Here is a 21,549-nt window from a genome sequence, read left to right on the forward strand (position 1 = left end):
ACAGAGCAAGTTCCAATATGGCCAGGGCTATACAGAGAAACCCTATCAACAAAAAAAGAAAAAAAAAAATCTTAAATGAGGCAATAGATTAGACCAAGTTTAGTCAACAACAAAAACAAATTATCCTACCTATAAAAACATGTTTCTCTGCCCTATGACAGAATTAATTAAACTTTATGTATAATCACAATGCAAGATTTTTAGAATAAGGAACTGGATTTTTTTTTTTTTTTTTAAAGGCTGGGTCTCATGTAGTTAAGAGTTGTCCTTAAACTCATTATACAGATAAAAATTACCACAATTCTGATGCTCCTTCCTGCCTCTCCCTCCCAAGTTCTGGGATTACATAGAGGCCCATACCACCAGGTCCAGTGAGGAAACTGATTTCCAATTTTGGGTGGCCACAAACCAGACACTTTTCATTTGAAGAGAAGCACAAAAAGTGTCTATTAATCATGTCCACCAAACAACTATCTTCAGAATGACAACTTCAATGCCTTCTTTTGTTCAATACTTTCTTGGGTGTCATCAGTTGTAACACTTAAGAACATTTGGGCCACAAGTATACAATAAAAACTGGAATGCATAATGTATCTCTCCAGTAAATGAACCTAAGGTGGTACTGAGGCATCCGTCTCACTGGGAGGATGAAAAGGTCTATTCTAAAACCAGGGTTCCCATCCAAATTGCACTCAACACTGCTCTCAAAAGTCCCTACAATCTGCTATTAAAAAAAAAAAAAAAAAAAAAAAAAAAAAACCCCACTGTAATACCCAATACAAAATTACGATATAAGCTTTATTAGTAGCACATAAAAATTTGTGGTCTAAGTGGTATCTGACTTTGTACACAGTGCATGCTATTTTCCCAAAGCCCACCCCCCCCCTCCCCTCAGTTTCTCCCCACCCACTCCCCCCCTTACAAATAATAAACCAAATCAACTTTCATAAATTTAGGTGCTATTTTAAAAACATCAAAATTTTACTTTACCCATTCTCTCCGATGCTCCCTGTATTTTTTTAAGCTGTGAGTGGATGACCATGCTATGTGATCAACAACTGTGAAGTTAGCAAAAGTGAACTGAGTTTAGTATGGTAATTTTGAAAAAAAAAAAAAACCTTAAAGTTTGTAATAGTTGACATTTAATGGTATGCAGACATTTAATGGTATGCAGAATCCTATCTTACTTTATATCATCAGGCATTAATGGCAAGCAACTTATAAAAGCAGTCAATATTTCTTTGTACAAGAGCTCAGCTTAGGGAAAACAGAGTAGAGCAGTGGAAATATCCCATGTCTATTAATGAAGGCAGAGACAAGAAAGCTCTTTCACGTTTTCTAGAATGATAAGCAACGTGTCCACCACCATCTGTAGATGAGTTTAGGATCTTTTATCCCTCAGTTGACTTGGGACACACAGGTTCCTTCCCTCTGAAATAAGACCTACACCCCTTCAGTAATAGGAAAGGTAGAGCTAGGAAGAGGTATAGAAATGAAAACGAGTTGAATCCTCCAAAAAAGACAAGCTATTAATACCCTTCCTTCCAACATAAGCTGTACACCCACATAAACTGTAGGAACTACATAAAAACCTATGGCCAGTTTCTTGTCTATCCCAGGGCAAGGAGATAATTTAAGAAGTGTCTTCACATGAGCCAAGGTGACTCCTATACTGAGGGGCCAGCCAACCTGGTCATTCTTCTAACACAGCCCTCCCTGCACCTTACTTATCTGACCTACCGTTTTAAGTCCTGTAACATTCATCTATTAAAACCTTTTTGCAACTAGTTTTTGCTTGACAAAGGGAAGCTGGCTAGTGTCTCAAATGCTAGCTTGTGATCCTTCTGCCTCAGCCTCTCCAAGTGTTGGGGTTATAGGTGTACAGCACCACACCCAGCTTTTGCTTTTACTTTTATGTGTATGAGTTTTGCCTACATACTGTATCATATTTGTGCCTGGCGCTCTCAGAGCTGAGAAGAGGACACAGAATTCCCTGGAACTGAAGTAAGACAGTTGTGAGCTGTCATGTGAGTACTGGAAACGGATGCAAGAGCTGCTCCAAGTGCTAAGTGCTCAAGACCACTCAGTCACCCTTCCAGCCCAATTACTTTTTCGTGGGGGGGGGGGGGAGGACAAGACAGCCTCTTATAGCCTAGGATGCCTAGAGCTCATTATGCAGCCCGATGACTGCACTTCTGCTCTTCCTGCTTTCACCTGGCAAGTGTTGGGGTTAGTGTGCATCAATCACCACACCCACTTTTGTAAAAATACTTATTACCCCCTTTTATTCTACCTTAATAAATGTATTAAGTTTGATCTATTGTATATTTAAGCAATTTACATTGTTTTATTAACAATATAATCAAATACTTTCATACAAAAGCAAATAGTTATGAGCCTTCCAGTGGAATGCCAAGATATCTGATTCTGAATCCATACATTCACACTTAGTAGCCAGGCAGTGGTGGTGCACACCTTTAATCCCAGCGCTTGGGAGGCAGAGGCAGGAGGATCTCAGTGAATTTGAGGCCTGCCTGATCTGCAAACTGAGATCTAGGACATCCAGTACTGTTTCACAGAAAAACACTGTCTCGAAAAACAAAATCAAAAACAAAAAAATTCAAATACATGCTTGTTTTAGGAAGAAAAAAAATTCCAAAGTAAGTATTTGGGGAGAGCAGAGGAGGAATAGGGGTTGGAAACACAGTTTAACCATGCAGCCCTGGCTGGTCTCACTCAGCTCTTTCTGTCCCGGTCCTTCAACTTTTGGAATTACAAGCACACACCCCACCTAGCTAGTAACTTCAGTGCTGCTGTATATGATCAAAGACCATTGCTGTTTTACAAACTTTTAAACTCTAAATCACTTGCATATGAAAACCCATACAACAAAATTATTTTTAAAAAATGGAGCCAGAGAAAATGTTTACATCAACTTTAAGATGCTAATAGATAGTAATGATGAAAATACAAGAACAGAAATTCTGAAGAACTACATTCCAAGGCTACATGTCACCTACTGCCCCAACCTAGTCTTTCATCATACAAAGGGTCCTGACAAATAACAAAAATTAGTGCCACTATATTCGTGGGGACATCTACTTTAGGAGTTTGTCAGCATACTTCTCTCTGATTTAAGAGAGACGTTACCAAGAATTAAACTACCAAGTAGGTTAACACAAGGCCGGGCAAAGTGTGGCATGCCTGCAGCCTCAAAATGTGGGTTGCTGAGACAGTAGGACTGCCATTAACTTGCACACAGTGATACTATATAGTAAGTTCTACAGTAGACTGAGTAGGTACAGAGCGAGACCTTGCCTCCCAAAAAAAAAAAAAAAAAAAAAAAAAAAAAAATTTTTTTTTTAGACAGGATTTCTCTGTGGCTTTGGAGCCTGTCCTTGAACTCGCTCTGTAGGCCAGGCTGGCCTCGAACTCACAGAGATGCACCTGCCTCTGCCTCCCCAGAGCTGGGATTAAAGGTGTGTGCCACCAACACCCAGCCTCAAAATATTTTTTAATATGGTTATACAGAATCCAGCACATATGTCAAAAGTAGCAGCCTACTAAACTTTATTTTGACCAGAGTTGCGGTTCATCTCTGATACAGTTACACTTGTACTATGATTACTTGGTGCCTTGTAGCTTAGAATTTTCTACAAACAAAATTAGAAGCAATGGAAGCTATCTTCCCCACCCTAGCACGGGTTTTGTTTTGTAGACCAGGTTACCTAGAACTTTTGATTCTTCTGTCTCAGCTGCTTCCCAGCTGCTGGAATTACAGATGTGTAGTACCACATCCAGATAAAAGCTGCTTTAAATAGCTGAAAAGAACCGAAGATGATGTGATTGGCTGTTTTATCCACTAAAAAGATGCCCAAAGAGTTGGATGTGGTGGGGCTCACCTCTAATCCCAGGGCTTCTGAGGCTGTTCCAGGCTATCAGGGCTACACTTTAGTCCCTGTTTCAAAAAACAATCAAGTCTCCAATTGTTTGAAACAGCTATAAAATATCAAGAAAAACATTCCCAAATCAAAAATCAACAAAGAAAAAAAAAAAGAGTACTAAAAAACAAGCGAACACCTAATGATGATTGAAAATGAAAAAACATAGTAGCATTAGGAAGGAGAGGTGAGCCTTGGAGTTACAAAACAGCACAGCAGAAAAACTGTTGAACATACATCACATGGGTTGCCTCTGGGGACTCTGCCATTCTTTTTAAAATATGACCAAAATATATAAAGTAGTACTTGTTTTTTTCAAAATTGAATAACCATAATCAGTATTAAAAGCATCACTTAAACGTAGTGTTTGTAAATGTTTACATATTAGATTGTTGGTCTCTCTAGGATTACTAGTAGCTCATGTCTATAATCCAAGCACTCAGGAGGTTGAGGCAGGAGGATTACCTAAATTCAAGGCAGTTTTTATGGGAGAGAAACAAACTAAGAAATGAAGCAAAATACACCCCAAATTTCTAAGAATAAGAATAGTCTTCTAATAGTCTAATAATAGTCTAAGAATAAGGCAAGTCTTCGTGAATTTGAGGAATTTCCAGAGCAGCCAAGACTTCATAAAGAGACCCTATCTCAAAACAAAACAAAGACTAAAGCAAACTGGGAGATCCAAAGGAAAGTGGTTGAGATTCTACTGCTATCAATGAATTATACGCTGAAGCTGGTCAGCCAACAATCAGTTAAAACACTTGGGTGGGGCTGGAAACTCCTGCAGAGGACCTAGGCTTCATTTCCCACATCCATATCAGGTCACAACTGCCTATGATTCCAGTTCCCAGGGACCCAATGACCTTTCCCGCCTTCCTCTGGCACTGTACACATGATACACATACAAGCAGGCATATATACGTAAATTTAAAAACGAACAAAAATCAAAAATCCACCAGTCGTAAATATTCCCTCTAATACTACAAATTAAATTGTGACAAAAATTTATCATACTATTAAGTTTCTGATGTCTGAGATAAATCATCTTTTTCCTAGCAAGTATGCTCCCCTGTGTCCCCTTATATAAATCAGAATCATGCTATCCTCAGCATTTCTGTTGCTGTGTTCCCATTTCACATTGCCACTGTGTTAGGAACATATTGTAGAACTAGTAACTCTCATGAAACAAAACACCAAAGAAAAAATTAGAAGCCAAGCTAAATGAAGCAATTTCATTCTGCAGGTCTAGATGACTTCCCTAGAGATGACTGAGAACATTCCATTTCACAAGTTTGCTATTTCTGGTCAGCCACTTCTACTCACGGGCCTGGATATATACTGGCAAATAACTTTACATCTTATCTAACCACCTATAACAGTCATTCAGTTTCATAATAAGATACTTACCACACAGTAACAAACATCAGCTCAAGTTTCTACTTGGCAATAGTCTATTTAATATACCTGACAAATTCTAACATTTAGCATATAAAATTCTAAGTGACAAGAGTCTAACAAAGCTCGGCATGGTGATGTATCTCCTTAACCCTAGAACTTGGGAGGCAGCAGTTGGCAGGTCTCTGTGTTGAAGACAGCCTGGTCTATACTGATAGTTCAGGCCAGCCAGGGCTACACAGAGAAAGCCTGCCACAAAAAAACCAAAAAGAAAAAAATATAATAATAAACAGTTTAAAAACAAAACAAAAACAGTAAGGTCAGAAAATTTATCTACAACAGGGTTTCTTAAATGTTTAGTTGAATCAAAACTGTAATCTCAGTACTCAGGACACAGGGAGAGCTGGATCTCTGTTCAAAATCAGCCTAGTTTACATAAGGAATTTCAAGGCCATACAGATTTAGTAAAAAAAAAAAAAAAAAAAAAAATAAAACTTATTAAGCATAACTGCTGGCCTCCACCTCAAGAACAAGAATTTGAGCTGGGTGTGGTGGTATTCATCTTCAATCCCAGAAGGCATTCCAGGACAGGAGAACCAGGGCTACCCAGAGAAGCCTGGGTGTGGGGGTTGTCTCTACAGAGAGGGCAGGAGTCCAACAGGGAAACACACTGTGAGAACAGTAGCCAACAAAGAGTTTGATTGGGGGTTTGGAACCTGAGACACTCTCATTCTGTAGCCCAGGCTGGCCTCAAACAACGAAATTCTCCTGTTCAGCCCCCACTGGGCAGGGTTACAGATATGAGTTACTATTTCTGGTCAAATGAGTATTTATTTGTAAAATGCTTGCCGAGAATGCATGAAGCCCTCAGTTTGATACCTAGCACCACATAAAACTGGATGCGATAGTCCATGTCTATAATTCCAGCATCCTCATGACATAGCAAAAGGTCATCCTAGGTTATAAGAACTCCTACTTCTAAAAATAAATGAGTTAATAAAAAGCAGGAAGCCATAGAACTAAACCTTTATTAAAACATCTTCAAGCACTAACTGTAAACGGCATAATACATAGAGAACAGGATAAAATACAACACAAAACGTGGTACAGTGTGCACCCTCCATAAATATCCACCCTCCCTACTGAAAAGCAAAGCTTTGGATAGTTTAAAATATGAAATTGAGGCCTACAGAAATCCGAGGTCTCAAGAAAATAAAAACAAGCAATTTACCATATTCTTGAGACAGGACAAAAGATTCAGCAAGAGCAGCTGGTTAAATTCTTTTCACGATGAGTCAAATAGGTCAAACATCAGTTGTACATGGTTCACAACTAAATTAGAACATATGGGTCAATAGAGTGTTTTCTATAAGAAAAGAAATTAAATTCTTTTCTGACCAATGTTAAGAAACAAAATTTGACATTTAATCAACTGTATGTTACTTTGTGATGCTTTTGACTGACTTGTTAAGTTATTCAGCTATATCAAAAGGATGATGTAAACTTTAATTTTTAAAAATATACTTTCCTCTATATCCTCAATAATCCTACAAAATGAATCTATTTTAGCCTTGCCTTCCCATTTCTACCCAAGCAGCTGCTAGTTGCTAGTAAATGATCATTTAAACCCAAAAGAACAAGAGCAGAGCCGGGCAGTGGTGGCACACACCTTTAGTCCCAGCACTCAGGAGGCACAGGCAGAGGCAGAGGCAGGTGGATCTCTGAGTTCGAGGCCAGCCTGGTCTACAAGAGCCAAGTGCCAGGACAGGTTCCAAAGCCACAGAGAAACCCTGTCTTGAAAAACCACAAAGCTCAAGAACAGGAGAAGAACAGTGGCACCTGCCTGTAGTCCCAGCTGTTTGGGGAGCTAAGGTTAGAGGACTGCCTGAGTATGTATAGGGAGTTCCAAAACCAGTGTAAGACAAACAGCTACAGCAACAACTTCATTGCTTATCTTAAAAGGCCTGGAGTTTGATCCCTAGAAACCATGTAAAAACAAGTTATCCACAGTGGTACACACTTGTAAATAAATGGCTGGAGACACACACACACAGAGGCAGATCTCAGGTCAGTGTGACATCAGAAGCTGTTCTCTAACCTCTACACGCACACACCTGCACACACAATTGCATGCAGAGACACATGCCCATCCTCACCCAAAGAACAGATTTGTGGGGGATGGGACCTTGCTAAAGCCATAAGATTCCTGTCAGAAACTTACCCTGTTTCTTTCTCCCCCTCATTTTTTTTGTCCAACAAGATGTTGCAACTTCATTCATCTTCATAGTCTACAATTTCTTTGTAGACTGATTGGGGTGTGTAGAACTGTTTGTTTCCTCAAAAGCAGCAGCACAGACACGCTTCACTAGGCTCACCTCAAACTCACCATCTTCCTGCTTCAGCCTCCCAAGTGGTAAAGGGCTACAGATGTACTCCTTCAGGATAACAATTTCACCCTTTCTTCTGGAGGGGGGTGTTTGTGACAGGCTCTCACTCCGCAGCACAGCATGGATGGAATTCTAGGTACTCTCCCTTCAGCCTCTCAAGCGATGGGATGGAGGACAGCTATGTGTCACTCCGTCCAGCTGGCTCATCTACCTCATTTACCGAGTCCTGCCACACTTACTGACCTCCATTTAGGTTAAACCTTCTACATACATGTTAAGTCCCCCTAATTGTCTGAACCATCAACAACTTCAAGTTCCCAGTAAGAAGCACGTTACTGAACCTGAGCATGACCATAACACGTACTTGCATTCTTAATCCTTAGCTGACATCCTTCTTTACCAAGAAACACACCTGCCACTTAGGGTTTGCACATACACAAAACATTTTTTTTAACCTATATACTGTCTCAGAAACATAGGCTTACTTGAGGAGTGCTAAACAATTGCAGAGATTCCAAGACAACAGGGTTCTATGAGGTGAGATTTTTATTGTTTTCTGGGCTGCTCTGTAGATAGAAATATTTAAAGTTCAAAATGCAAAATGGAGGAGGAGGCCCTTTAACTGATTCACTTTCTTTCTAAGTGCTAACAGAGCTTAGAATGTTTTGGAGATTCCTGAACACTGACAAAATCAAATAGTTACAGACATAAGGAAACTGGCCTTAGGTTTGCTAAAATTTTCTTATTTAAAGAATGCACATGCTCTAGACTAAGAAATAGTTTATTTTTGCGTTTTTTCAAAATGTGTACTTATGCATAAAAAGCTATTCCTCTTTTACTTAAAGCGAAATGAACCAAGTATGATAAAAGGATGGCTTACAACTGACCAAGATAAGATCATTAAGATGAGGAAAAAATTAAGAGACTATATGTGTTGATGACAAGAGAAACACAGATTACAATAATGTTTTTACAGATAATCCATGAGAAAAAAACACTACAAATCTCTGATACAATAATTTTGCAGAAAAGCTGTTATGTTCTACACAGATGTAGGTGTATTATTATTAAACTTGTGTTAGAACAGATAAATTAATTTCTGAACTGCATTTTCTAAGGTGTAGTACCTAGATAATTATCCTATCAGTTTTATGTTATCACACATTATATAATTAGCAGTTAAGATTAGCATCCTGTATTAACTAATGAAGTATTACCATACAGCTCAGTAAAATTACTACCCCAAGTAGCAAAACTTATCTAAAGATTGTTTTTGGTGTTTTGATTCAGCTTTTTAAGATGGTGTCTCAGGAAGCCTAGGGTGGCCTCAAACTAACTATGTAGCTGAGTCTGGGACACTCCGGATTTTCTTGCTTCCACCTTCCATATGCTAGGATGATGAGAGCCCCATGCGCAGCAATAATGGTCTACTAGTGCAGGGCGCTGACTGACAGCCCTCACAGGAAAGCAGAGCCCTGTGGAGATACTGAGCCAGGAGAGAGGAGCACAAGGAAGGCTGTGGCACTCAAGATTGAATCTATGGGTTGGTGTACATGCTAAGAAAGTGCTCTACCACGGAGATACATCCCCAGCTATGGGCAACTCTACTCTAACCAAAACAACCCATCATTACAGGTGATGCCACCATACAAGTTTATTTCTGTGACCTATTCTTTGGGTCTATAGTTTGGCTTCCAAAGCATTTCTGAAAATACACCATCACTCCTGGTTTATTTTAACCTTTCAGAAATGGTTTGTGCTCCCACTTAAAGCAATTTGAAAACATGGTACGTTCAGAACAACCTTCTGTAACTAACTTCACACTTCTCTATTTAGGATGTGATCCAGAGCTTCCCTAGCATATGCAAGACCCAGAGTTTGATCCCTACCACTGCATTGGGGATGATGTTACAGCCCACACCTATTTTGTTTAATTCACATTAGTTGTACCTTCCTAAGTCTTTCTGGACTCACGGCCAGAGACTTATAACCAAACTATGTGCTCACAAAGAGGCTGTATGCCAAGGACATTCTTACGATTAATCCACTCTAGTCAAAATGACCATGGTCTGTCTGAGGGCACAGTACTGCTTTCTCTTAACTGCCACAAAAACAATTCTCAAAATGCTTCTTTAAATTTTCTATGTGATCCTTCCTCTATCATCTGGGATATGTTCAGGAAAAACAAATTATCTCTCTTTTCTAATACAGAGATTTTTAAAATATAATTAATCTTTAAATATGAGATTAAAATACTAGTAATTTTTTAAAAAAAAAAAAACTATATTCAACATTATTTAGTGTTAACATAGGAAATTATATGGCTTCCCATATAACAAATTATAGATTTAACTTGAAGCAAAAAGGTTATCCGACTTACCCAAGCTTCTAATTAAAAACCAGGTCTCCTGAGTCTCAGCCCAGTGTTCTTTTCCTTAATTTATGATGTTTTATTAGAAAATTCCAAATATAGACAGACCCCCCTCAGTTACATGGGTTTGAGTTACACTGATTCACATATACAAACTTTATATAGTGTGACCAATGTTTCAACTCACGCGGTACCCTGCTTCCATTTATGCAGTATGCCAGGCATCGGCACGATTTTCAGTGGCACACAGGCGGTTGCCACCACCAGGGCCCTAGGCAAAATTGCAAAGAAGGCAAAGTTTGTCTTTGGCCCTCCCGTCTCCCTTAGTCATTTCTCTCCTCCCACCTCGTGGTCACCCCCTGCCCGACCTCCCAATGCCACCATGCTGCCCTTCTGACTATCCAGATCCCACCCCCCAAGCCAGGCACTATCCTTTCTTGGAGCCCAGTAAGCTGAGTTACCTATTTTCCTACCACCTTAACTCCTATTCCTAAGGATTCTAATGAGGTTTGAGTCACCTAAGTGATCAGCTGATTAAAGAACTGAAGATACAGTTAACCAAGAGTCTTAGATTTCCAAGCAATTTAAAGAGGAATTAAAAACTCGTTTAGATAAGGGGAAGAGATCTTTTAGATAAGGGGAGCAACATTTTCCCAATTGCCACAGTATGCACCACTACCCAAAATTATCTACAGTCTATAGGGACAAACAAAAACCAAAACTTCTATAATACACATCCTCACCTACCTTCCCATCTCCCACTTTCTGGGTCCCCATTTCCAACTCTTAAAGCCAAACACACAACAGCGGTTTTGTGATAAGCTGTCCATGTGTGTAACACAAGGTTTTCCATTATATGGTTCAAATTACATGGTACTATTCAGGGATAGGCCTATGCTTCCCATCTTTAGATAACTTTAAACTTACTGTATGCAAAAAAAAAAAAAAAAAAAACTGAAAATTCCGATTTTATTTCAAGGCCCTGAATTACAAATTCATTATACGTGACAAGACAATGTGTTACATTATCCTGAATATATGAAAGAATAAGGATGTCTAAAAAAAAAGTTTTTCTCTTATGTTTTATTGAGCTAAGGTCTCACTGCACTACTACACCTGGGTTTCTTTCCACTTTTCCATACATGTAGTTACTCCTGTTTTGTTGCTGCTGAGGAAGGGTCTTGTCCTAATTCAGCCTAGGCTATCCTTGAAATCACTGAAATCCTCCTGCCTCAGCTTCCCACCAGGCCAGAACTGATGCTTCTTCTGAATCAATACAGCACTGAAAATTGAATCATTTCAACTAATTACTATGTTTACTCATAAGCATGAGTTCATCCATAAATTCAATTGGTCTGGAGGGAAAAAAAAAAAAAAACAATGAATTTTAAGAACCCAGCTTCCTGCTGGAACTAACAGAGAGAAATTTATACACATACATACATATTGTAACAGCTAAAAGGGCTGTTATCAGAGAATTGTTACCTTGATAGGTCAGTTACCCTGATCAACTACCCTCTGAAGTAATATAAGGGAATTCTATCTATGCAAAAGATACCAGGAAGGGCATCAATCCAAAAGAAAAAGGCTGCATAAAGTCAGCCTCAAAGTTTCTAAAATGTTATTCAAAGATGAACTGTTAAGAATCTGTATGAAACCCCTTCTAAATACCCTCACTTACGATGGAAAAGGAACATGTTAATATGTAAAGACATGGTGCAATAATAAACATTCATACCCAAATATGAAGTTAGATTATTCCAGTGACATTCTTAGTTAACATTAACTTTCAAGGGAGTGCTTACTACACGTGAATCAATCTTAATTTCTTTCCAATTTTCCCTCCTCTCTACAAAATAAGTCTGACCCACCCTAGCTATTAAAACTTAACCATTCATTGAAAGCTGTATAAGTACTGCTAAAAGCATTTGAAATAAGTTTTATCTTCTCCCGAATTTTTCGACAAAACACTCAAGCTAATCAACAGGATATGTTTATGTTTGCCCTTTCAAAAAAATTTTAATCGCTAAGAAACTTGCCTAAACGAGTTTTTACAAGTCAGGATTTGGGTTGGTTTTTAAGAAAGTGCTGAACCTTATATTGAAAGTACAATACTAATTATCACCCAAAAGCAACATTTCATCACTTTAGAAATTACCCAGAACAAAGGATAATCCAACACGCAGATAATTCTGTCTGAGGATTCTAACTGAATTTCTCTAAGGACAGGCTCCAAAGCTACAGAGAAACACTGTCTCCAAAAATCAACAAGAGAGCCCTTCTGTTTCCTTCAATTCTACTTCAGTGGACATCCAATTTCCAACACAGTTCTGTTTAGGGCACATACAAAACTTGTCATTATTTACTAAGAAAGCCTCTATTAAGTTATCCAGGAAAACGGAGGTCTCCCAGGAAAAGAAAAAAAAATTGGCCTGAACACTTTTCTACTTACAAAATGGGATCAAACATACCCACTTTAAGAAACCATGGTTTGGGTCAGATTTCCCACCATTTAAAAAAAAAAAAAAAAGTTTGATTCTGTAGGGCTCGACGAAGCGTCCCTGGAACTGGGGGTTTCGAGGGCCTGGGAGGGGAAGGGGATTGCTTCTCTCAGCATTCTTAGAGGACGGCGGCGAGGGGCGAGGGTAAATACAGGAGCTAGCTGGGGGGCTGGGAGCGGGGGGCTCAGCGCCCCGCGCGGGTCAAGGGTGCACATCGCCCGCCCCGCTCGGCAGGGCACCAGCCCGGGGCACGAACTCTCCTTTCTGCCTCCAGGCCCCGCCCCGCCGCGCACCATTGGCGGCCTTTCCCGCCAATCCGCACAGTCACCGCCCCCAAGCCCGCCCGCCAAGCGCTGATTGGACTGGCTGGGAGCCGGGCCCTCGTCGTCACCAATGTGGGGGCCCCTCGCTCTCACCCCCGCCGCTCGCGCGCGCCCGCGCCCAGGCGCTGCCCCGAGGCCTCCCCGGCGCGGGCCGCGGCCCGTCCCCTCCCCCCGGCCCCGGCCCGGCCCCGCCACCCCCACCCCCGGGGCTCTGGCAGCCACTTACCGTCCCGGGAGGTGCCCATCAGCTGGTCCAGCATCGCGCGCATCTGGGCCTGCGCCGACATGGCGGCGGCGGCGGCGGCGGAGCGGGCGGGCGGGCGGGCGGGCGGGGGTGGGGCGCCGACTGGGCCCGGGCGGGGGGCGAGGGGAGGGGTGGGGGAGGAGCGGCGCTGTCGCGGTGGCCGCCGCGGCCGCGAGGCCTGCGAGCGGGGAGCGGGGGGCGGCGGCGGCGGGCGGGCCCGGGCCGCGGCGCTGCTCCCGGCGGCGTGGACGTGGAAGGCGGCGGCGGCCCCGCGCCCCCGTCGGCGAGGGCGAGCCCGCGTGTCCTCACTCTCCGCCGGCTTCCCGAGACAGACGCGGCACACGGGCCGGGCCGACGCTCGCCTCCTCCTCGACGCCGACACCGACGCCCGCCAGGAGCCGCCAACCCCCCCCAGCGAGCTCTGACGCCGCTCGCCACCGCCGCCACCGCGACGGCAGGGGAGCGCGCACGCCGCTCGCGCCGAGTCGTTTCCCGTCGCGCGTCGGCCAATCGGCGCCCGGCCGGCCTGGCCCCGCCCCGCCCCCTCCCGCCGCAGGCCCCACCCCTAACGGCCGCTGGGCGCGTGCCCGCGCGCTGGCCCCGCCCCTCCCGGCCGCAGGTCTCGCGAGAACGCCGCCCCCCCCCTCGGCCCACGCCGGGCGCCGGCGCGTGCGCTCTGGATGCCCGTCACCCCGGGCCGTCCCTGCCGGCGACCCCGGCCCGAGCTCCCGGGGCTGGCGCCGCACGAGCCGGGGACGGGAGGGGCCGCGTGCGTCCCTGCGCCTGGGACAGCTGGGAGCCTGGCGGCGGCCCCGCCGCGATGCCGGGCCGCTCTAACCTCAGTGCTGGCGGGGTCACACAATGAGTCATCCGAGTGAGCCAGCTAGGAAATACCCAGGCCTCGGCCGCACGACCGCCTTCCCACACTGGCGAAAAGAAGGGAGAAAGACAAAAAATGGAGGTCCTCTTACGCCGACGGCTTTCTCCTCGGAAGGGAAACGGCTTTTTGTCTTCTCTTTACAACTGCACGCACACTGGAGCAGTGAAATTGCAGTCATGATATCTGAGTAATAGGCAAAAGGAATTCTATTTGCAGAGCTGTTTCTGAGATGGGGTGTGAGGAAGATGGCCCTCGTTAAACAAGGGAGAAAGGGATGAGACATTATGTTATAGTTTTGCAGGAAGCTGGGTGTCACCCTGGCAGAACAGTTGATGTGCCAACTCGACATAAAACTTTTGTTTTCGGTTCTTGTTTAATTCCCTAGTTGAATGTCTCTCCACCCTTTAGTTTTCATTGGCTGAATTATTTAGGGATATGAAAGTGTTCCCAAATTCTAATATTGACCCCTCCCCAAATCCCTCACCCTCTTGTTTTCAAGACACAAAGCATCCAGTGAATGTTTTGGGGGCCCAAGATTCCCTCTTCTGATTTGTAAGCCCGTTCAGGTAGCGCAGTCTAACTTTTCAGCCCCAGGATCACCCGAGAAGGCCTAGACAGGGAGTTCAGGGGCCTGGTGGCCCGTGCTTACCCCTGGTTCAATAAAGCTCTAAGTGCGGCTGGCTCGTACTGACAGTGGGTCAAATGATTTAGCCCTTGCACTGATAGTCCAGTCAAGCTGCCCTGGAACTTGCCATCCAAGCTCAGCTATGATTTGGAATGGACTTTCATTTATTGATACAATTTAAGGTCAATGTTGTGATAAGTATATTTCTCTTCTTGTTTATGGGCCACAATGTCTGATTCAAAACTAAGTTCTAAACAACTCCAAACACTTGCAGATCTCCCTTGAAATCTGTTGTATAGCCGGGCGGTGGTGGCCCACGCCATTAGTTCCACCTCTCGGGAACAGGCAGGCAGATCCTGTGAGTGGGAGCCTGGTCTACACGAGCTAGTTCCAGGACAGCCTCCAAAGCCACAGAGAAACCCTGTCTGGAAAAAAGAAAGAAAAGAAAAAATGTTGTACAAGAAAGAGCCTTAGAGGTTAAAAAGCACTGGCTGCAGAAGACCCAAGTTCTCAGCCCCCATCACCCACATGGCCCTCATAGCCCTCTATCTCCAATGCCGGAGGATCTGATGTTCTCTCTCTTACATTCATGTCCCAGGGCACCATGAGCACATTTGCACATATCATACTAACACTGAGGTAAAACACTCGTGTGTATGAAAACGTTTTTTCAAAAAGAAAATTGATGTACGATAGTGGAAAACTGTACAAATAGTATGTTCTAGAGAAATGCACTATCATAAAAACAGTATTGGCTGGGCAGTGGTGGCACACGCCTTTAATCCCAGCACTGTGGGGGAGCAGGAGGCAGAGGCAGGCAACTCTCCACAAGTTCAAGGCCACCCTGGTCTACTGAGTGAGTTCCAGGACAGCCAGAGCTACACAGAGAAACCCTGTCTCTCCCAAAAAAAAAAAAAATACATTAAAATACCAAGTAAATGCCAAGTAACTGAGGGCCCTTTTTTTTTTTTTTTTTTTTCCTTTTTGGTGGGTTTCTCGGTTTGAGGCGGCCTCACCATGGAACTGACTACTCTGGGACTGACTTAGACTAAGCGAGCCTATAACTCAAGAGATCCGCCTGCCTGCGCCTTGTTACCGGGGTTTTGGTTTGTGTGCTGCAGTGTGAGTGTAGGAAATAGAGGACACCTTTCAGAGCTGCCCCTCTGCTACCCTGTGAGTCCCAGGGATCACAGGTAGGTTGTCAGGTTTGGTGGCAAGGGTCTTCACCTGCTTACTGCCCCGAATCATATAATCAGTGTCCATATATTCACTTATTTTACTTTTCCTTCCTTCTGTCACCTCTGCCTTCCCATTGGGGATCATTTGTTTTCTTTGAAGTTTTGTTTAGATTGGTACAAACTGCAGCCCAGAAACTGAATCCACACCACTCTGGTTTGGGGTGGGGGGTACTGCTCTTTTTTTTGCTTGTTTGGTTGGTTGGCTGGTTAGTTCAAAACAGGGTTTCACTGTGTAACCCTGGCTGGCCTGGAACACACTATGTACAGCCGGCTTCCCTCAAACTCATAGAGAGCCACCTGCCTTCGCTTCCCTGGTGCTGGGATTAAAGGCGTTCAATACTACGCCCAACTGTTTTTTGACTTTTGTAAAATAGGGTCAAGGCTGGCCTTAATCTTGCTATATATCTGAAGATAACCTTGAAATGATCATCTTGCCTCCATCTTTCAAGTTCCAAGGTTACAGCTCGGCAGTACTGTGTTTAATCAAGTTTCGCTGGAGTGTGTCCAGGCTCTCTCGTACCCCTGCTATCTACACTTGGTTGCTTTTCCCTTTAACCAAGAGTTGTAAGGTTATAAAACTATACTATATGACCTGCAAGAGTTATTCTTAATAGAAATTTAGCTCCCCTACTTCAGAGTTCGCCTTTTTTTTAGCCTGCTAGTAAATTCCATTTTCTGTTCGTCTGGCAAGAATTTTATTTTGTTGCAGTATTACATAATTTTTCATCCCACTACTCCCTAAGTCAGTGTTCAGTTTGTCCTCATTCCTTGATTTTAGTTACTTAAGCTTTGGGTTTTTGGTTTTGTTGTTGCTGATTTTGGTTTTTCAAGACAGGGTTTCTCTGTGTAAAAGCCCTGGCTGTCCTGAAACTCACTTTGTAGACCAAGCTGGCCTTGAACTCACAGAGATACACCTGCCTCTGCCTCCTGAGTACTGGGATTAAAGACATGTGCCACCAAAGTCCCACAATTTTGGGGGTTTTGAAGTATACATTTTTCTTCATTGTCCCAGGGGCTCAATGAAAATAGTTGAGAATCCATGAACAACAACAACAAAAGAAAAAGCAGCAAACAGCCAATCCTGGTGAAAATGTCTGCAACACTTGAGAAGAGGAAGCATGAACATCAGAGGCTCAAAGCCAGCCTTGGCTTCATAGTGAGCCAACCCAGGCTATATGTGAACTTGCCTCAAAAAAAAAAAAAAAAAAAAAAATCTGTGTGATACCCTCCTGTAATCCCAGCTACCTGGGAGACTGGGGCATGATGAACAAAAATCCAAAGTGCTCTATTATCTCACCGAGTTAAAGGCCAGCCTGATTGACAGAAGCCTGTGTTGAGGTGGGTAAAGTGGGTTAGTGGGTAAAAGTGCTTGCCCTGCAAGCCTGCCAGTCTGAGTTCAATTCCCCGAACCCACAGAGGGAGGAAAGAATCAACTCAGAAGTGGCCAATGACCCCACAGGTGCCCACACTCACATACACAAACATGAATACAATTAAAGCTGATGGTGGTGATGCACGCCTCTAGTCCCAGCACTCGGGAGGCGGAGGCAGGCGGATCTCTGTGAATTCAAGGTCAGCCCGGTCTACAGAGCGAGCGCCAGGACAGGTTCCAAAGCCACAGAGAAACCCTGTCTCAAAAAAAAAAAAAGACAGACACTGGAGCTGATGTAACTATCATATCTAATAAATCTTGGCCTCAAAGATGGCCCCTGCATGAGGTAAATGTTCAATTCTTAGGGATTGGAACCCTGGCTCAGGTAAAACAAAGCACGAGATGGATTGACTGTATAGGACCAGAAGGACAGAGAGGGAGGTTGAGACCATATGTGGCTGATGTAGTGATAAATTTATGGGGTCGTGATCTATTACAGCAATGGAATACACAGATTAACATTCCTCCTGTATTAGATAGGAACCATAGACGACCTCATGATTGTGGAAAGAATACTGTTAAGTACTATACAAGACAGAGACCAAATATCCAGGCAGTACAAAAACAAAATACAAATGCTGAACAAACAGAGGAACCAAAAGCCCTACCTTTAAAATGGCTAACAGAGGAACCTGTCTGGGTAGGACAATGGCCTATGACCTCTGAGAAGTTAGAAGCTTTAGAAAGCCTGGTTCAGGAACAGCTAAATGCTGGACATATTGAGGAATCAACCAGCCCTTGGAATTCTCCTGTATTTGTGATCAAAAAGAAATCTGGTAAATGGAGAATGCTTACAGACCTGAGAGCCATCAATAAAGTTATCCAGCCAATGGGCTCTCTACAGCCTGGAATGCCCTTGCCTTCTTTGATACCCAAAGAATGGCCTATTATAGTTATTGATTTAAAGGATTGCTTCTTCACTATACCTTTACAAGAACAAGACAAAGAGAAATTTGCCTTCACGGTACCTAATTATAACAATTCTCAACCGGTGAAGAGATATCAATGGAAGGTTTTGCCACAGGGAATGCTAAATAGCCCCACCCTGTGCCAATATTTCGTACAAAAGCCGTTAGAAATAATTCGTAAACAGTTTCCACAATCCATAATCTATCATTACATGGATGATATATTGTTAGCTGACTCTAAAGGAGAAATATTAGAAAAAATGTTTGAGAAAGTAAAGGAAGTTTTACCTCGCTGGGGATTACAAATTGCACCTGAAAAAATACAAAAAGGAGAGTCTATCAACTACTTAGGATATAAAATAGGTCTACAGAAAATTAGACCACAAAAAGTACAGATCAGAAGAGATCGCTACCAGACTCTTAATGATCTTCAAAAATTACTAGGAGAGATTTCTCAACTGCAAACCATAATTGGAGTAGAAGGGCATGATTTGAAAAACTTGAAAATGGCCCTAAAAGGAGATAAGGACTTGAATAGTCCACGAATACTATCAGCTGAAGCTGAGAAGGAATTAGAATGGGTAGAAAAGAGGATACTAGAAGCACATGTGGACCGTGTGGATCCAAACCTAGACTGTATTCTGGTTATATTACCATCTAGAGAATATCCTTCAAGGATTTTGATGCAGAGAGAAGATATCATATTAGAATGGATATTCCTACCACATAAACAGAATAAAAAACTGAAAACATATATAGAAAAGATCTCTGACTTGATTATAAAAGGTAAATTAAGACTTCGTCAGCTAATAGGAAGGGACCCAGCAGAAATTATAGTACCTTTAACTAATGAGGAAATTTCTTCCTTATGGAAAGATAACGAATATTGGCAGAGAGCTTGCAGTAACTTTTTGGGAACAATTAGCAACAACTATCCCAAAACTGAGAGAATCAAATTCATAAAGAAAACGATTTGGATTCTTCCACGCATTGTAAGAAAAACACCTATTTCTGGAGTTCATACATTCTACACTGATGCAAATAAATCAGGTAAGGCAGGATATAAATCAGGAAATATTAGTAAAGTGGTTCAAAGCCCTTACAATTCTGTACAAAAGGCAGAATTGTATGCCATTCTCATGGTACTTATGGATTTTAAAGAACCCCTCAATATAGTTACTGACTCTCAATACGCAGAGAGAGTCGTTTTACACATTGAGACTGCAGAATTTATTCCTGACAATACAGAATTAACTTCATTGTTTATACAGTTACAAGATACTATCAGAAAGAGGACTCATCCTATATATATAACACACATCAGATCCCATACGGGTCTGCCAAGTCCTCTAGCACAAGGCAATGATGAAATTGATCGTTTATTGATAGGAAGTGTGCTAGAAGCCTCAGAGTTTCATAAGAAACACCACGTGAACAGCAAAGGTTTAAAAAAGGATTTTTCTATCACTTGGGAACAAGCCAAGGAAATAGTAAGGAAATGTCCTACTTGCTCATTCTATAACCAAACTCCTTTACCACCAGGCAGTAACCCTAAAGGTATAAATAGGAATGAAATATGGCAAATGGATGTGTTTCATTTTGCAGAATTTGGAAAATTAAAATATGTACATCACACTATAGATACATTTTCAGGGTTTCAATGGGCTACTGCTCTGAGCTCTGAAAAGGCTGATTCTGTTATAACGCACCTTTTAGAGGTAATGGCCATTATGGGCATACCTGCACAAATAAAAACTGACAATGCTCCAGCATATGTCTCCAGCAAATTGAAACAGTTTTTTGAGTATTACAAGATAAAGCACATAACTGGTATACCACACAATCCTACAGGACAAGCAGTGGTTGAGAGATCCAATCGTACTTTAAAAGAAATGCTCCATAAACAGGCAGGAGGAACCAAAACACCCAAACACAGATTACATAATGCTTTATTAACATTAAACTTTCTTAATGCTGATGAAAAAGGAAAAACAGCTGCAGAAAGACACTGGACAATAGAAAAAACTTCTGAACTAAATCAGCCAGTGTATTTCAAGGATGTACTGACCTCAGAATGGAAAGCAGGATATATGTTACGTTGGGGTAGGGGTTTTGCATTTGTATCTACAGGAGAAGAAAAACTATGGATACCATCTAAGTTAATCAAGATCCGAGTTGAACAAGAGAAGCATCTTAATGAAGAGAAATGACAAGTCATCCAACAAACTAAGTCCTATGAGGTGTGCGGAGGCCTCTCAAAGGTAGGGGAAGTGTTCTGTTCTTGTTTTTACAGGAAAACAGAGAAAACCTATCATCAAACAGCCAAAAGACACTGAACATGTAGGTGCCTACAGAAGAGAAGACAGCTCTTCAGAAACAATCACTTAAGGAAGCAAAATCTGATATATGGTAAAAAAAAAAAAAAAAAAAAAAAAAAAAAAAATATTTAATTGTAGTAAACTATTTCTATATAGAAATCTATTCCTCTCTATTATCTAGTATTCCTGAAGTCCCAAATTTTGTAAACCAATGCTGGCTTTGGAGTTGGATTTGGCTTTCCTTCTCTAAATTCAAGCATGTTGTTAAGATTAAATTCATGGTTTCTGCCTTAAATCAAGAAGCCAATTGGTGTAAGGCAGAAGAAACAAAATCTGGGGACTCATATCTTATGCAATTTTCTCTCTGAAATCCTAATTTTCTCACATACTTTTAATGCTTATTGTTGTCTTTCCCTAATGCATACCTTAAAACTTGAAAATTTTACTTTAATATTGATGTGTAACTTTTCCACAAGGAATAATAACGATTCCTAACAGCAGTCTTTGAACTTTCCGGAAAGAAGATGGGGCCCCACATCATCATTTCCACTTGACTCAACCTGATGCATCGGAACTACAAACATCACCCTAAAACCGGTTTGAGACTGTTTTGCTCGAGACAACTCATGACTAGCTAGCTGTAATGGTGCACCTTTTTATTACACCCTGGCCAGTTTCAAATAGAACTACAGTCAAGAATTTTCTGCCACACAGTGACTAACTACATATGTCACAGCCAGTTCTGTTGAGAAATTTGGTTGCTAAAAATTTTCTTCCTACAGGATCCATTGGAGCAATCATCGTCCCATTTCAGCAGGAAGTAATCTTAATATGACTACGCCCCCTTTCCCTACCCTTGGAAATTTGGGATAATAGTCATCGTCTTTGGGTTGGTTTTAGTTATTTGGGATTGGGTGATGCTTACACTCGGGTTTATCTTTTAGACAGGAATAGGGAATGGTGGGTAAAGGTATGGTTTAGATGGG

The 21,549-nt window shown here is 42.2% G+C and overlaps 1 protein-coding gene across 9 annotated transcripts in view; it reads right to left on the reverse strand.

Annotated features, from left to right (window-relative positions):
- Luc7l2 (LUC7 like 2, pre-mRNA splicing factor) overlaps nt 1–13,254 on the reverse strand; it is a 53,151-nt gene extending 39,897 nt beyond the window's left edge. The window contains exons 1-2 of one of the 9 annotated variants that reach the window (XM_051174729.1): nt 13,145–13,230; nt 10,282–10,365 (exon numbers count right to left, since the gene is read on the reverse strand). In XM_051174729.1, coding sequence (XP_051030686.1) covers nt 10,282–10,319 — 38 coding nt within the window. In that variant the 5' untranslated portion in view covers nt 10,320–10,365; nt 13,145–13,230. Of the gene's footprint in view, nt 1–990; nt 1,059–6,567; nt 6,669–10,281; nt 10,366–13,144 lie in introns of those variants that run through there. The other 8 variants (XM_051174718.1, XM_051174726.1, XM_051174723.1 and 5 more) reach the window with 8 other exon arrangements.
- Nucleotides 13,255–21,549: the final 8,295 nt, after the last annotated feature.

This window comes from Phodopus roborovskii, unplaced genomic scaffold (genome assembly GCF_943737965.1).
Source record: "Phodopus roborovskii unplaced genomic scaffold, PHOROB, whole genome shotgun sequence".
Taxonomy (NCBI): Eukaryota; Metazoa; Chordata; class Mammalia; order Rodentia; family Cricetidae; genus Phodopus; species Phodopus roborovskii.